Source organism: Scyliorhinus canicula, chromosome 17, assembly GCF_902713615.1.
Source record: "Scyliorhinus canicula chromosome 17, sScyCan1.1, whole genome shotgun sequence".
Lineage (NCBI taxonomy): Eukaryota > Metazoa > Chordata > Chondrichthyes > Carcharhiniformes > Scyliorhinidae > Scyliorhinus > Scyliorhinus canicula.
The window spans coordinates 88,638,238-88,655,988 of record NC_052162.1 but is presented as its reverse complement, the minus strand read 5'-3'; the positions used below and the strand labels follow the sequence as shown (position 1 = coordinate 88,655,988).

Below are 17,751 nucleotides of genomic sequence, written 5' to 3'. Positions count from 1 at the left end.
TGAGACTGCGATGGAGGCACAGGGAATTGGATAATTGAACAGGAACGATTTGCAGGGCTGAGGGGAAAGGTCAGGGGAGTGAGATTAGCTGAGTTGTTCCCGCAGAGAACCAGAACCAACCCAATGCCCCGAATGGCCATGTCTGCACTAACCATTCTATGATTCTGTGAGCTATAATAGATGTGCACAGCTGGCTCAGGGAGATTAAATAATCGTCTATGTGTTTTTTTCAGATACTAATTTATAATATTTATCACCTAATAGTACAGAAAATTATTTGCAGCTTTGCCAACCATCTGACGGTATTATGACATACTCAATTTTTACTGTGTAGTTTAGTGTGCTACAGATTTAGTCTTTTTAATCTGCTCACTGGCTTCTCATTTCACACACCTTGTAAGTGATCTAAAACCGATGCCGTTGAACATTCCACGCCAGGCCCACTTGTCCAATGGCCCCTGAACTTGCTGACCTAGATGGGCCACCAGCACCTGGTACTTAAATCCCTTCATCACCACTCCCTTCCCTATTTCTGTGATCTCCTCCAACCATGGTTTTTCTTTGTTTTCTCCATCTACTCTTCCCTGACCACTAGTAATCAACTCTTCGATCTTTCTCTTTGATTAGAAGATAAGAAGTGTGCAAGGGAAGTCAGCTGTACCCGGGCTAATATTTGTCAGTACCAATGATAAACATTGAGATCTCATACTGTGCTAAATCACATCCCGCCACCCCCACGATCTCCGACCCCCCCCATCTCCACATCCATAGCCTCGACATCCCTGATGGTTTGGCCAATACAAAGCACATGTTGTGCGAAGATTTCGCACCATGAATGTTCAAATGTTATTGGAGCGTGCTCATAATCTTAGTTTCCAATTGCAAGCAAATTAAACAAAGATATTAAAGTCTTTCATAACTGTAAACCCTTTTAACTGAGATATGTCAAGCCAATTCTGTTAATGCCCAGGATGGACAGCACGGTAGCATTGTGGATAGCACAATCGCTTCACAGCTCCAGGGTCCCAGGTTCAATTCCGGTTTGGGTCACTGTCTGTGCGGAGTCTGCACATCCTCCCCGTGTGTGCATGGGTTTCCTCCGGGTGCTCCGGTTTCCTCCCACAGTCACAAAGATGTGCAGGTTAGGTAGATTGGCCATGATAAATTGCCCTTAGTGTCCAAAATTGCCCTTAGTGTTGGGTGGAGTTACTGGGTTATGGGGATAGGGTGGAGGTGTTGACCTTGGCCGGTGCAGACTCGATGGGCCGAATGGCCTCCTTCTGCCTATGATTCTATGACAACACACCAGAAGACGGGAAACAATGTATGCTACTGCAAGGATTCAGTATCATGACGAGCTATGCAATCGTTTAGGCCACAGTAAACAGAGAGTTTATTGTACATGATAATGCAATATTAGCAATTATGTGGAAGAATTAGGTCCTTACCAAACCCTCACTGGGCATGATATTCGTCAGGTGGACAACTTCAAGATGTGCAGACTGTGACACCAGGGAGTCCGATGAAAGTGAGATGATGTGATCGCAGATCCCTGACAATGTTTTACACTGCAAGTAATCAGAGAGCCCAAGACAGGTGTTAGTAATGTAAAAAAAAGAACTTAGCAGCAAGTTCCCTTATCCCTTCCATCTCTTGTTCTTTTTATAGTTCCCACATGAAAGCTAGTTATTAATCATGTAGCGTAAAATGCATTATGTAGGAAGAGAGACACAATGTTAATCTATCATCATGTACATTATCTCTGTATTTTGTGCTACATACTGGTTGAGTTGAAACAATTTAACCATCATATCAGTCTCACATTCTTGACCAAACCCTGACTTTCATGTCTGATCTATAATTTTACTGCATCGTTTTACTGCACACGCAGCTGGGTATTCATTAACAAACAGCACAGTATTAATTCAGTTAAGATTTAAGTGCAACATTTTGCACTTTGTCAGTGAATGAATCCAGTATCAGAATTTCTGCTGGCAAAAATTCAAATTTATATTGCAGGCGGTTTCATTAGCCAAAAAGGAAGAGAGATAGTCAGCACTACTCTGTCCTCTGAAACAGTGCAAGTGTTGACTATGTTGACACATCAACACACAATCCTGGTCATACAGTTCACAAAAATGGATGCCCACCACGATAACGAAAGCCCAATTTAATAGTTTAAAGTTACATGTCCTTGTTTTAAAGCTCTTTTTTCAAATGACATTAGAACACAATCACAGACAACGTTATGGAGGACCTCTATCGGACTCAGTGTTAATTCTGTGGCGATTATCCCTTCAAGGGCACCACAGCATAAGAGGGTCGCCTGGCCTGTGGACCAATCGGGATTGAGAGTGGGTAATCACCCCCAGGGGGTGGCATCCTCCCTCAGGAAAAAGTCATGTAGGGGACTGGGGCAACCAGTGGGCTGCTCTAAGGCAGTTGTGTGGCTGCTGGTCTCTGTACAGTTTTCCTTATTTATAACTACCTTTTGTGCTTCTAATGAAATCTGTGAAGGTGCATCATTACATCTGGCAATGAGGATGAAATTATGGTATCACTGCCTCTGGCCCGACACCTGTGAGTATCGTGGTTCAATCGAAGTCTGAGAAAAAAATGATTGCCTGAATGCCTCTTTTTGGGCGAGTGGACCCATTTGAGACGTTGAGATATCGTAGACCCTGAGGGATAGACGTGGAAGAGGCCTGTATTGGCCCATGGAGTCAAAGGTTTAGAAACATGAATAAAAAAGGAAATAGCCCATAGAAGCAAGAGCTATGACTTAGAGTTTAAAGAAAATAGAACTTAGGTTTTTTTTACATACATAGAAGATACAGTGCAGAAGGAGGCCATTCAGCCCATTGAGTCTGCACCGACCCGCTTAAGCCCTCACTTCCACCCTATCACCATAACCCAATAACTCCTCCTATGCTTTTTGGACACTAAGGGCAATTTAGCATGGCCAATCCACCTAATCCATCCATCTGAGCACCCGAAGAAACCCACGCAGACACGAGGAGTACATACAGACTCCGCACAGACAGTGACCCAGCAGGGAATCGAACCTGGGACCCCAGCGCTGTGAAGCCACAGTGCTAGCCACGTGTGCTACTGTGGAGTATTTTGAGGAGAGTGCAGTATTTTAAGTGAAAAGGGAAAAATGATCCAAGCAGCTGCAGGAGGTGTCCCAAAAAGACAGGAAAGTGAAGAGTCTGAAGCTGACAGGCTCCTGATTTGAACAGAGCCTGTGGACGTCCTGTGGTAGCAGCCCCTGCACTGATGGACTTCGGGCAGCAAAATTCTGAAGTTTAAAGGTGGCTCGGCGGCACAGTGACAGGGACCCGGTTTTAATTCTAGCCTTTGTCTGTGTAAAGTTTGTACGTTCTGCTCATGCCTGAGTGAGTTTCGTCTGGGTGCTCCGGTTTCCTATCACAGTCCAAAGATGTATGGTTTAGGTAGATTGCCCATGTTAAATTGCTCCTTAGTGTCCAAGGATTTGCAGGTTAAGTTATGGGGTTACGAGGATAGAGTGGGCTGGACAGGGGAGTGCACGTGGGTAGGGTGCTCTTTCGAAGGGTCGGTGCAGACTCGATAGGTTGAATGGCCTGCTTCTGTAGTGTAGTGATTCTATGATTATTAAAAAATAAGAAGTCTTCAACCTGTTTAAAATGGCCCCATGGACCTCGAGAATACTGGATCATCCAGTGAAATTTTTTTAAAATTAAGGAAAAAACGGACTCTCCAAATGGCCAGATAAAGACAAAACTCCAGAAATTACTAAAATGATCTTCCCTTAGGAAAATAAGTTTGAAGCGTTCAACAATGACATTCTTAAAGGGGTAATGCATTTAAAGCGGCAATGCACTTAAGGAGAAATAAATGGCTATCGACAGAAAAATTGGAGAAGACCCCAGGTAGAGAGCAACACTTAAAAAAAAGGTCAATTTTCCATTATTTTCAAGCGGTTATTGGATAGGCAAATGGATCACACCAGAATGACAGGGAGTGGGATAGCTTGATCTTGGTTTCGGACAATGCTCGGCACAACATCGAGGGCCGAAGGGCCTGTTCTGATGTACTGTTATATGTTCTATAAGCAACAAAGACCTCAAGGAAATTGCAACAAAAGGCCTCAGAGAAGGCAATGAAGAGCTCAAGGAAAAGGAAACAGATCTCAGAGAGAAGGCCACAGAAGACCTCAAAAAGTGGGTAAAAGACCCCATATGAAGGGCACTGAAAGACCCCAGAAGGAGGGCAAGGATAGACCCTGGAAAGACGGCAAAGAAAGGCCCTATAAGGAGGACAACAAAATACATGTAAGAAAGGTCACAAGAGAATTGCAGAAGGGAAAAAAATCAACGATTCAACACAGACAGACCTGACCAACAGTGAAGCTAAAGGGTTTGGTTGAGGTTAAGACAAGTAAAAATGAATGTTCCATTTGTGAAATGTATATACCCAGTAACAACATGATGGGCTCTGAGCAGAAAAAACACACAAAAATTAGATTTTCAAAGAAACTAGCAACTATTGAATGTAAAGAGGAATCAGTAAAAAGAATTAAAGCTGTAGAGAAGACATTTGGAGATTCCCAGGTTTGCTAGTTAGCGGCGGGATTTGCGGGGTGTGGAGATGTGGGTGGGTGGGTGGGGGGGGGGGGGGGAGGGAGGGGGGGAGGTAAGTGGAGGTGGGATGAGGGAGGGGTCCTTGCCAGCGGGTTGAGGGAGCTGCAATAGTATTCCGAGATCAGGGCACCCTCTGAAGAGTGGGACTGGCAGTGTGTTTAGACCCCACCACTCTCAGGGCCAACAAAAAGCCCGATTCTGTGAAAAGAAATTTCTAAGTGCCATTGAATGACACCTCGACAGTGCTTCATCGGGAAACACTCTAGAGTTCTTGCTGGCGAGAGCACTTAATCTTCATCTTCAGAGGGAAGAGTCGCACCCATTAAAATAACAAGATGAAATGACTGACAGAAAACCTGGGGTAAAAGGAAATTGTAAAAATTCACAAAATTAAGTTAAGAAGAAGAAGTTAATGAGACAATGTAGACAAAGCTCCATGAAAAAAACAACTCATAAATAAGAATGTCCAAAGAAGAATTAAATCAGGAGAATAAGAGCTTGAAGAAGGATGTTTGCTGATGAGAAATTTACCGAAGAGGTAAAAACATTTAAAGTGACATCAGAATCAGCATGCAGGGCGGCACGATGGCATAGTATTTAGCTCTGCTGCCTCACAGCTCCAGGGAGCTGGGTTCAATTCCGGCCTCGGGTGACTGTGTGGAGTCTGCACATTCTCCCCGTGTCGGTGTAGGTTTCCTCCAGTGCTAGGGTTTCCTCCCACAGTCCAAAGATGTGCAGGTTAGCTGGATTGGCCATGATAAAATTGTCCCTTGGCGCCCAGTGATTTACAGGTTCGGTGGGGTTACGGAGATAGGGCCGGGGAGTGGACCTAGGTGAGGTGCTCTTTCAGTGGGTCAATGCAGACTTGATGGGCCAAATGGCCTCCTTCTGCACTGTAGCCATTCTATGATTTCCGACTGAGAAGGGAACTGAGATTACGTGCCAGAATAATATTGTTGAAATGGTTACCTATATGATAAAATAGTCAATGAAAAAGATGCAGAATTGAAATACTGGAAAGTGAAGAAACTTTATCACATTACATAAGTACGAGAAACAGAGTACTACGATTATTCATTCACACGTGACAGACCAAGATTGTGAAAGTGCTGTCAAGACATATGGTTATGTTGTATTGTGATGATACCTTCCTGCATGCATTATAATGTAAGGTGCTCAGCAAAGCATGCGTCAACTTGGAATTGGAGAGTGGCATCACCCACAGAATGATGTATGCAGTCAAACAGTCCGAGACAGAATTTGGTAAGCGGCAAGCCTGTATGGAAGAGTTCCATGCAAGACTGAATTTGGAAATGTACATAGGTAAAGCCTACCAATAAAAATGTTTACGTTTAAACATACAAGCCTCAAGATCTCATCATCACAGCAACATAAAAAACCCATATTAAGTACATAATATGATAGGGTGTCATATTAAGAGACTTCGATGACCGATCAAGTTAGATCCCTGGAATTATTGTCTTTGAGATTAAACTCGTGTCATACCAAATAGACATGGGGGACATACTACATGTGGATCACTTGAGGATTAGAGAGATGCTCCAGCAGTCAGTTAAAGCACCAAAGTACCTAAATGAAAAAATGAAAATGAAATGAAAATCGCTTATTGTCACGAGTAGGCTTCAATGAAGTTACTGTGAAAAGCCCCTAGTCGCCACATTCCGGCGCCTGTCCGGGGAGGCTGGTACGGGAATCGAACCGTGCTGCTGGCCTGCTTGGTCTGCTTTAAAAGCCAGCGATTTAGCCCAGTGAGGTAAATCAGACCCTAAAGGACCTGTTAGCGCCATAACTGATGACTCCATAGAAGCAAGCAGCAATCATAGAATCATACATTCATAGAAAGTTACAGCACAGAAAGAGTTCATTCAGCCCATCGTGTCCATGCCAACCCAAGGACACCCAGGTGCCATTTCTAGTCCCACTTTCCTGCACCCAGTCCATAGCTCTGTACCTTACAGCACTTAAGGTGCAGATCCAGGTACTTTTTCAAAGAATTTAGGGTCACTGCAGTACAAGGCGGACCTTGATGAGGTTCTGCGGGATATGTCCCGCTCTCAGTTGGGCATGGCCAGAGTGCTGCGGAGCTTGTCCCAGTTGCAGGTGGTTCCACCTCTGGGGCCACACCTAGACTTAGTGGCAGAATAAAGAGGGCAAAGCACATGGAGGATCACTGAGGGCACAGGGGGAGGGGTAGTTTGGAGGTGAGGGGCTGGGGGTGGGAGCAGCACCATCGAGAGGGTGGGGAAATTGTCAAATACAATAAACACCTTTGTGCACAACCAGTATGATGCCTCCGTCACTTTCTTCTGCAATGCAGGCTGATCCCCGAACCCTGGGCATCTCTCCAGGCATCTCCCCCTCCCCGTGGCACACATCTACCCACCCTGCAGCTGCGGACATGTCCCCAGAGCTGTGTCCCGTCCCATGGGTGTTCGGATGATAGCTGCTGCGTGTGGTGTTGTCTCCCACAGTGTTCAGGCACAGTGTCCAGGCATCAAGCTGTGATTGGGATTCTAGGCAATGACTCCCACATGCTACATGACCCGCCCACCCACAGGAATCCACTTGGATTGTGTGAAGTGCTCACTTAACCATGATTGCCAATTCCCTATTAGCGACAGTCTTCATCCTCATGGCCAGAGACGTCAGCAGTGGGTGGGTTTTGGGTGATCGGTGGGGCAGATGGGCAGGGTCAAGTGTTGCCCCTGGAACAGATGAACACACATGGTGGTGCCACAGGGAGAGGGAAATGCCTGGAGAGATGCCCAGGGTTCGGAGATCAGCCCGCATTGCGGACAAAATTGTGCCATGAGCGGTTGCCCCTGGTTGCCCTGCCTGCACACCCTCCCACACTCCCATGGCAGCCCACCCCTGCAGAGGGTCCCCACCCCCAATCGAGCACTGGGGTGGCAAGCCCAACACCCGCAGGCTCTTTGCCTGTGAGCAACACTGGCTGCTCCCCTCCTCGACTCCCCACAGAAGCCCTTCCGCCAGGTTCACATTTTTCAAAAGGAGTACCAATCGGCACCAGCGTGAGATTTTGCTGGAGAGGCCACTGAATGACAGGAGGCTGTTGGTTATGAGGTGGCTCTCGTTAGTTGCATGGAAATGGGGCTTAAGTGGTGATAATTGGTTTCTCACCACGCTATAGCGAGATCCTGATTTTGCCTAAGGGAGCGGTCTGGTTGCATCACAAACTGTTTGGCACTTGGCGTGGATCGCATTTTTGGCATGCCCCACTATTTACCGGCCCCATTACGCTTGAGAGAGAGCGTAATAAGGCCGGAGAATCACGCCTTCGGAAATGAATGGAACTAAAGTGCGACAAATCCCCAAAATCTGAAAGTTTCTATCCAAGGGTGTTAAAGGAGGGGGGGGGGGGGGGGGGGGGGGGGCAGATTGCAGATGCCCTAGCTATAATCTTTCAGAGTTCTCTAGATTCAGAAGTCGTCTCTCTGGATTAAAACATTGCACATGTCACTCCACTTTTTCAGAAGGATGAAAGGGGAAAATCAGGGAATTACAGACCGGTTAGCCTAACATCTGTGGTAGGGAAACTGCTAGAGTCTATAATCAGGGATGAGGTAACTGAACACCTCGAAAAATTTTGGTCGATCAGGGAGAGCCAGCATAGATTCGTGAAGGGAAGGTCATACCTGACTAATCTTATTGAAATGTTTGAAGAGGTGACCAAGCTGGTAGACAGGGTAATGTCTATAGATGTTGTTTATTTGGACTTCCAGAACTCCCACATAAGAGACTGTTAACAAAGATGGAGGCCCATGATTTGAGGGCAAATTATTGATATGGGTAGGAAATTGGTTGAGTGACATGCGACAGACAGAAGGAATAATGGATAATTACTCTAATTGGCAGGAGGTGACTAGTGGTGTACCACGGGGTGATGGCCATCTGTGTTGGGGCCTCAATTATTTACATTATTAATTAAAGACTTGGATGATGGCATAGGAAGTCAATATCCAAATTCGCTGATGATACAAAGTTAGGGGGCATTGTAGACAGCCTAGATGATAGCATAAAATTCCAAGATATTGGGTGCGACCTATCAGAAACGGGGCAGGATGCGGCCAGTAGATCCCAGGAAAGTCCTCCCCCAGGATTCCTGATGTTCCTGACGGCCATTACACCTCGCGAGATCTAACCAGATCTCATGAGATGTCACAATCTGGGTCCCACCAACAATGGGCGGGACACAGACCCGCATGGCTAAGTGAGTTTAAGAACCCACTTAGCCATGCTGATGCCAATCTAACGGACACCCAGCATGTACTGGCCTTACTGAGTAAAGGCTGGTGCCTGGCGCCGTTTCAGTACTAGTCCCCACAAACGAGGACCAGGCAGAACGGTACCTGGGGGGGCGATCTCCCAAGCGATCCAGGCAGGGTGGCACCTAGACACCTTGGCACAGCCAACCTAGCACCCTGGCAGTGCTACCTGGGTGCCACTGCCATGCCCATGCTAAACCTTCCCAAACAGACTCTTTTTTTTAGTTAGATCACGCCCATTGACAGACTAGGTGAATGGGCAAAACTATGGCAGATGGAATTCAATGAAAGCAAGGGGGAGGCTTTCAAAGGATAGAGAAGAGCACTTTCTAAATAGAAAGTGGTTAGGTACAGTCCAAAGTGACTTGGGGGTTCAGGTGCAGAGATCCCTAAAATGCCATGAACAAGCACCTAAAATAATCAAAAAGGTTAATGGAATACTAGCCTTTATATCGAGAGGATTGATAGCCTTTATATCGAGAGGGCAGCACGGTAGCATGGTGGTTAGCATAAATGCTTCACAGCTCCAGGGTCCCAGGTTCGATTCCCGGCTGGGTCACTGTCTGTGTGGAGTCTGCACGTCCTCCCCGTGTGTGCGTGGGTTTCCTCCGGGTGCTCCGGTTTCCTCCCACAGTCCAAAGATGTGCGGGTTAGGTGGATTGGCCATGCTAAATTGCCCGTAGTGTCCTAAAATGTAAGGTTAAGGGGGGGGGGTTGTTGGGTTATGGGTACAGGGTGGATACGTGGGTTTGAGTAGGGTGATCATTGCTCGGCACAACATTGAGGGCCGAAGGGCCTGTTCTGTGCTGTACTGTTCTAAGGATTGGAATATAAAAATACAGGCATTATGCTGCACATATACAAAACCCTGGTTAGCCTCTACTTGGAGTACTGTGAGCAGTTCTGGGCACTACAGCTTCGGAAGGATATTTTAGCCTTGGAGGAAGTGCAACATAGGTTTACAAAAGTGATACTTGAACGACAGGGGTTAAGTTACGAGGAAAGATTACTCAAATTACATCTGTTTTCACAAGATTTTAGATGTTTTAGGAATGATCTGACCCCTATTCAAGACATTAGCAGGAAAAGACAGGGTAGATAAACTATTTCCACTAGTTGGGGTTTCTAAAACTAGGGGGCATAGTTTAAAAATTAGGGCTAGACCGTTCAGGAGAGATGTTAGGAAGAACTTCTTCACTCAAAGGGTGGGAGAGGTTTGGAACTCTCCCCCACAAGCAGCAGTTGAAGCTAGAACGGTTGTTAATTTTCAATCTGACAACTTTAAATAGATAGATTTTTGTTGGGCAAAGATATGGGCAAAAGGCAGGTATACTAGGCGGAATTCTCCGAGCCTCCGTGCCGAAATCACGATCGGCGAGGGAGCGGAGAATGGGCGTTGACACCAAAAACCGGCGCAATGCCGTTCCCGCAATTCTCCGGTCCCCAGAGATCGCACGCGCGCGGTTTACGCGGCATGGGTTGGGGGCAATTGACAGAGGCCCCTCCCCCCAGCGATTCACCAACGAAAACTGACCGAGTTCCCGATGCCGTGTTTTGCCTCTGACGGGAATGGTCGGCGGCGGCCACCTTGGTGGGGGGCAGGGGGAATCTTTCACTGGGGGGGGGGAGGAAGGGGTGTGGCCTCACAGATGGCCAGGCTAGCGATCGGGGGCTACCGATCCATGGGTGCGCGTGATCTCGGGGGGTCTATATTTTCAGGACCGCTCCGCGGTGCATCCGCCATGTCGTGCGGGGCAGCCACTGCTGTGCCCATGTTCGGACTCCCGACCGGGAGTGCAGGGCCCTGTATCGGCAGGCAGAGCTGCGTGGAGTACTCCGGGGCCCTGTTATCCCCCTTCAGGTAGGCGAAAGGCCAGAGTGAAACACCCGCTTTTTGACGCTGGAGTGGGGACATAGCCCTATTATTGGAGAATCCCGCGCACGGAATTAGGTCACAGCTCAGCCATAATCTCATTAAATGGTGGCATAGGCTTGATGGGCTGAATGGCCTACTCATGTCCCTCTGTTAATTTCGCAATAAACAAAGCCATTGGCTAACTGTATATGCTGGCTTTTTGAGTGAGTCATCCAATTAGACGCATGCCACCGGGATCACACTCCCTATGCCTACAGGGTTTCAGTAAGGCAGCTCGCCACCACCTTCTCAAAGCAGTTAGAGATGGGCAACAACTGTTGACCTAGCCAATGACACACACATCCCATGAAAGAATTGTTAAAAAAGACTCCCTTGAATTTGTTCAGACACTTCTCTCAACGATTTCTTTAAAAAAGTTTGTATCTATCAAGCCAGGTTTCACCCTGGGAACTGACTTGTCCGGTATTATCCAGGAGCAGGAATCAACCATTAATTGGATATGACTCATTTCATGACCACTTAAAGCAACTTCCTTTTACAAGCCCAAATATTATTAATATATCAAACGAGACTTCACAGACAGAAAAAGAGAAACCCTGTATCGCTTTCAGAAGAATGGAGTTCTTGGAAACATGGAAACATTTCACCTTTATTCAAACTACAAAAAACAGATCAACTGATTGTTCACATGCTTACTATTTGTCGTATCCTGTTTGCAAATTGGCTGCCATGTTTGGCAAGAGAACAACAATAATTCATTGTACACTTCTCTCCAAAGAGATAAGAGACTGCTGTTTAACGTTTTCATTGTACAGTAAGAAGTTTTACAACACCAGGTTAAAGTCCAACAGGTTTGTTTCAAATCACTAGCTTTCGGAGCACTGCTCCTTCCTCGGGTGAATCTGAATCAGGCTAGTGATTTGAAACAAACCTGTTGGATTTTAACCTGGTGTTGTAAGACTTCTTACTGTGCTCACCTCAGTCCAACGCCGGCATCTCCACATCATTTTTCATTACACAACAGGTCAATGAATATGAGGCAGAACAAGAGAAAATCACTGTGGTCCGCACACAAATCATAAAATAGAGATTTGAGGACATAATCTAGCTATCACTGTTGGAGTTGATGGAACACTATGCTTTGGAGGTGCCATTGCCCAGGTGAGGTGAAATCAAGACATTCATCTATTCTTTCTTCTTATTCATTGATGGGATGTGGGTGTCGCTGATAAGGCCAGCATTTGTTGTGCATCCCTAACTGCCCTTGACTGAGTACCTTGCTATTCCATTTCAGAGAGCAGTTAACAGTCAACCACATTAGTGGCGGCATGGTGGCACAGTGGTTAGCACTGCTGCTTCACAGTGCCAGGGACCCAGGCTCAATTCTGGCCTCGGGTAACTGTCTGTGTGGAGTTTGCACATTCTCTCTGCACCTGTGTGAGTTTCCTCCGGGTGTTCAAGTTTCCTCCCACAGTACAAAGATGTACCGGTCAGGTGGCTTGAGCACGCTACATTGCCCCTTAGTGTCAAAAGAAAAAGGTGAGGTGGGGTTACTGGTATAGAGTGAGGTAGGGCCGAAGATTAGGGTACCATGATAACCTGATAAATAGATGCAAATGGGTCATGATCAGTTGCATTCATTTACATATTCCTGCTGATGTGCGGCCATGAAACTCGATCCTGCCACCAGCAGGGATCAGAGAATCGTGTTCAGATCGGCGCCCGCAGGCTCCACACTGATGACACCAAGCAGGGTAATCGTATTGGAGTATTCTCACGGACAGCAAGCCAGGAAGTAAAAACCACTGAATAAAGAAACCATCTTTAAATTTCATAGTTTGCAGATAGCAAAGTAAATGATTGGGGCCTACACATCAGGTTGCGGTCGAAGCTAAAATAACATAAACAAAATTTTGTCAAAATTATTTAAAAGATGCGTCATTTCTCATCACAGCGGAGATTTGACCTTCGACAAATCAAAGATTACTCTTTTAGGGTCCGTCATGCCATTTAGTAGTAATTATGCACTCACCAAGTGATTAAAGCTCCGGTTAAATCTCATTCTGCAAGGTATTTTTTCAAGGCTTTTTCACAGCAAGACAAAGACTGTAATGGTGGAATCATACCATTTCATTCTCTGACCCAAGAGCGGAGCCATTTCTGGGTCAAGTATCCAAACACCCGATTAATGGACCTTCCAACTGCTCTTAATGGGAGCCAAACAATTAGGAGCCGCGCTCCCAGATGTCTAATTAGGGAGAGCAGGTGGGATTAAGCGTCAGAAGCACAGATGATAGATTGCACTCTCAGTGGAAGCACTGTGTGATGTGGATTGCTCAGTGAGAGGCACAAAAGACATGGAGGATAGATGAGATGGGAAATATGAAAGGGCTGTCCCTCTGCAACTTCAGGGACACTTCACTGGAGATGAGGTTAGAAATAGTGAGAGCGCAGAGAGAGGTGCTTTTCCCAGAAGGTGGCAGGTGGTGGCCAGGCATGGCTGGAGGTCAGAGAGGAGGTGAGCAGCTGGTGTGCAGTGCAGAGGATGTGCCAGGAATGATTTAATGATCACTTGAGATTTGGCAAAGGGAAGTGCACTCACTCCCTCACCTCTTTAGTACTGTTCACAGAACAGATGTATTCTAAGGTGTTCAGTTTGCAGCCACACACAAGGAGGTAGGTCTCCCAAGTTCCTCCTGCTCCAGCTTTACAAACAGGACTGACACCCGCCTTCAGCCTGTTGACTCAGCACTCCCCATTCCCCCCCCCACCCCCTTGAATCTCAAACGCTTCACCCCTCACACTCTACCGCCTCTGGCTTTTTTTTCACTGCCGGGGAAGAAATCCCACAAATCCTGAGCAAAGTGGAGGTACAGGCGATGTAGTTGCATTCTTGACAATCCTGATAGAAGTGGAGGAGGATGCCCTTAAAATAAGCAGGGTAGCAGCAGTGCAGTCTGTTGCCATTGGAGAGATGACGGGGGCTCCACAGAGGCTGAGCGGAAATATTATGGGCTGTTCACGCAGGTGGGATCGTCCAGTCCCGCCATCGGCGCACCCTCACCATCGGTTTTCCGGCAATGGGGGGGTGTATTCGGTAGGAAATCCCATTGTCAGTGGCGAGACCAGAAGAACCTGCCGCCTGCCAACAATGGGCAGCGGGAAGGCCAGAGAATCTTTCCCATTATATCACAATGTCACATGACACTGCCCTGTCACTCGTGTTGATTTATTACACCACAATGTCCCGGTTAACATTTACCCTCAGCCACGATCACTGAAAAAAATGAGCTGATTATTCATCTCCTGTTTGTGGAATCTTGCTGTGTGCAAATTTTGATACTCTGCATATATGACAACAGTGACTACTCTTAAAAATACTTCATTAACTCTGCCGCTGTGACTCATCTCGAGATCATCAGAGGGCTATGTAAATTCAAGCACATTCTTCCCATTATTTCAGTATTGAAATCAAATTAATGAGCATTTTACAAAATGCAGATGATAAATCAAGGACTCCCAGCAAGTATTTGTTAAAGACAGAGTAGATGTTTGAAGAAATGAATTTGATTTGAAGAAGTGACTGCCGGGCCATTCAGTAGTGGCGCCAGAAACTGAGTCAAATTAAGATGGATGAATTGAATAGGGGCTGGTGTCAGGGCCTACAGCGTCCTGGCTTTTCCAAACCTCAAAGTAATTATTTGGACAATCTCTTTGGTGTTGACAATGATGGTGTGCACATGAATTCCACTCTTTATTTATGAATGAATTACAGAACGAAAAAAGTCACTGGAGAATTAAATTATGTTTGGCAGTCACAGTTCACACCTTTTGTAAGGGCCACGACGAATTCAGCCCGAGTTTTCAGGATACAAAGAAATAACATTTATTTACAAATTAACATATATATATACAACAGCAGCAACAACATCTCTTGCTGCCAACTCCTCTCTCTCCTTTTCCAAACTGGCCAGCTCTATTTATGCAGGGAGTCTGCTAATGATTTCTCCACCCCCCTCATTGGGGAAGCTCATACTCCCACAGGATTGTGGGACTGTCATTTATCCCCAGCCAATGGTAAGCAGGCAGGTTATAACAACACCTCTACACTCAATCTGCCTTCATTGGTCAATTTTCAGGGGGAATATAAAATTGCAATTAATTACACGTGAATGAAAGCACTCAGGCAATTTATTAGAGAGCCCCAAATGAAAGCACAAAGTTGTTTTTTGTAAGGGGCAACGAAAGGAGTCCACACTGAGTTGCAGAGAAAAACAAAACTGACTTTATTTAACTCGTTAACTATTATATACAGCTCCAGTAGTTCCCTTTTGGGTCTTCTCTAGTCGCTGCCTGACTGGCCGACTCTATTTATACAAAGGCACATGAACGTAGTTAAGGGTCCTCCCCTCCCTTATTGGGGAGCTCGTATTCTGCAAGCTCTACTGGGTAGTAGACCATCCCTACCCCGTAAGACCAATGTGGGTTATAACAGTTGTGAAAATAAACTCTCTGAGCAGAAAGATAACAAATTGATTTCCAACTGTGATAGCCAGTTGGAAAAGAAACAAACCCTTATTTGCACTGAATGAGCAACAAGACTGTGTGAATCGTGAGATGTAACCAGAATGACAACTCAAAATCTTTAAATGCAAAAAAGATTTCAACCGTAAAAATCATTCAGATGTTGGCAATAGCATGGGCCTTTTGGTAATGACTGCCCTAGGGACTGCCTTCAGCTGCTTTTTATGGCCAGAGGGTATTCAGGTACTTTGAAGTAGTAACACGTTTTCTGTATCAATATTATCGTCATGTAGCTCTTCCAGGCAACTTGGGAAACAGGGTTTGGTGAGACCGTCATATGCGTTCTGTCACAGAGATGGCACTTCTCTCATGGGCAGTTTCCAAGCCTTCACTGAGAGGCTGAGCTGAACCTCAAGAGACTATGAGGTAAACTGTCCTCTACACACACGACAACTAAAGTAACATGGAGGGGAAAACCAGAGAGGGAGAGTTAGACCACCTGTTCCATTTCCATTCCATTCCTTTAGACAAAAACAGCTGGTAGAACTCATATTAATGTTCTGTGGTAGATGGGCTGAGCTTTGAAACATTGCTGAGGAACTAGACTGAAGAAGTCCCACCTAAATCTTCGCACCAGACAGCACGGGGTGTCATCACGCAGAGATCATAGGTCGCAAATGGCATCCTGTGCAGCACAACCCTGCTTATGGAGACCCTCGAACAGGCTGAGGCATAAGGGCAGTCTGCAGCCACAGAAAATGGGCTTTAAAAATACTTGAGGAGAGATAGTTGGGGGAACTTTGTTTTAAAAATAGTTTCATAGGTAAGAATGATTCACCTGTGGGTTTGCACAGATCGCCGTTAGCTATTCAGCACTGTCAAGTTGTTACTCTGTGACATAATTAAATTGTAAGTGTACAGTACAATCGCACCGTTTAACTGTAGAGTACAATCTGGAACTGTGAAGTCCTTTAGATGCAGAGTGTTATATCAATTAGGAGCAGAAATAGGTCAGTCTTTCAAGTCTGCTCTGCCATTCAAGAAGATCACGGCTGATCTGATTCTAGCCTCAACTCCAATTTCTTTCCTACCCACTTCGTTGGTTAATCAAGAACCTCCCTGATTCAGCACTAAAAATATTCAATGAGCCTGCCTCCACTGCTTTCTGGGATGAGAGCACGGCCATCTGAAATTTCTCCTCATCTCCACCTTAGATGGGAGACCCCTGATTTTTAAAGTGTGTCCCCTACCTCCAGTCTCTCCCACATCCTTTCAGCACCGTCTTCTTCCCCCAGAGGGGGGTGGGAAGGAACTCGCTGCCTGAAAGGATGTTAGAGGGGTGTTATAACCTGCCCGCTTACCATTGGCTGGGGACTAATGACAATCCCACAATCCTGTGGGAGTATGAGCTTCCCCAATGAGGGGGGCGGAGAAATCATTAGCAGACTCCCTGCATAAATAGAGCTGGCCAGTTTGGAACCAGCAGAGAGAGAGGAGTGAGCAGCAAGGGAAGTTGCTGCTGCTGTTGTATATATATATGTTATTGTAAATAAATGTTATTTCTTTGTATCCTGGAGACTCGTGCTGGATTCTTCGTGGTCCTCACAAAACTGGCGACGAGGGTTAAAGTGAATAGCTGTCTACACTGCTGAAGCCACCTCCCTGGATTTTTGTTGGATACAGATTGGAAGTTGTTTTCTATTACACCATGCCTCTGTATGGACGTTTGGATGTTTTTGATGCTTCGCTGGAAAGCTGGAACCAGTACGCACAAGGGATACGTTACTATTTCCGGACAAGCAATATCACCGAAAACGAGCGCCAGGTGGTCATATTGCTCACTGTCTGCGGCCCTCATACGTTTGGGGTGATTAGGAGCCTTGCGTACCCAGCTGCGCCGGACACCAAAAGGTTTGATAAACTTGTGAACTTAGTGGAGCAACATTTTAACCCAACCCCATCCACGATAGTCCGACGTTACTGGTTTAATACCACTGAGAGGACCCCAGGAGAATCACTTGCCGACTTTCTATCCAGGCTACGCAGGATTGCGGAGTACTGTGATGGTGAGACCTTATCAGAAATGTTACGTGAACGTTTGGTTTGCGGTTTTAACAATGCGGCCACCCAGAGAAAGTTATTAGCCAAGCCAACATTGACTTTTCAACAGGCCATTCAAGTAGTAGTGTCCCGAGAGAGCGCAGAACCAGGAGTGCAGGAGCTACAGGAAATGGAGGCGCATGCCTTGGGGCGCAACCCCTTCTGTCCGAAAGCGTCCCCCTGCACCCCTGCGGTACCTTGAGCGAGGCAACGTCCAGATCGACGCCAGTGGCCGTCGGACATTCCTCCCTGAAGGGAGCCTTCTCCAGAACCAATGGATGACGAGCCATGTCCGTGTCAGACTTGTAGGTGCTGACCC

The 17,751-nt window shown here is 46.3% G+C and overlaps 1 protein-coding gene across 6 annotated transcripts in view; it reads right to left on the bottom strand.

The window, feature by feature from the left end:
- si:ch211-26b3.4 (connector enhancer of kinase suppressor of ras 2) overlaps positions 1-17,751 on the bottom strand; it is an 824,630-nt gene that overhangs the window by 448,595 nt on the left and 358,284 nt on the right. For all 6 annotated transcript variants that reach the window (XR_005457712.1, XR_005457711.1, XM_038775303.1 and 3 more), the window contains exon 6: positions 1,449-1,568. Coding sequence is in view for 4 of the 6 variants with exons in the window: in XM_038775303.1 (XP_038631231.1) it covers positions 1,449-1,568 (120 nt within the window). In the remaining 2 variants the exon portion in view is untranslated. The remainder of the gene's footprint in view (positions 1-1,448; positions 1,569-17,751) is intronic.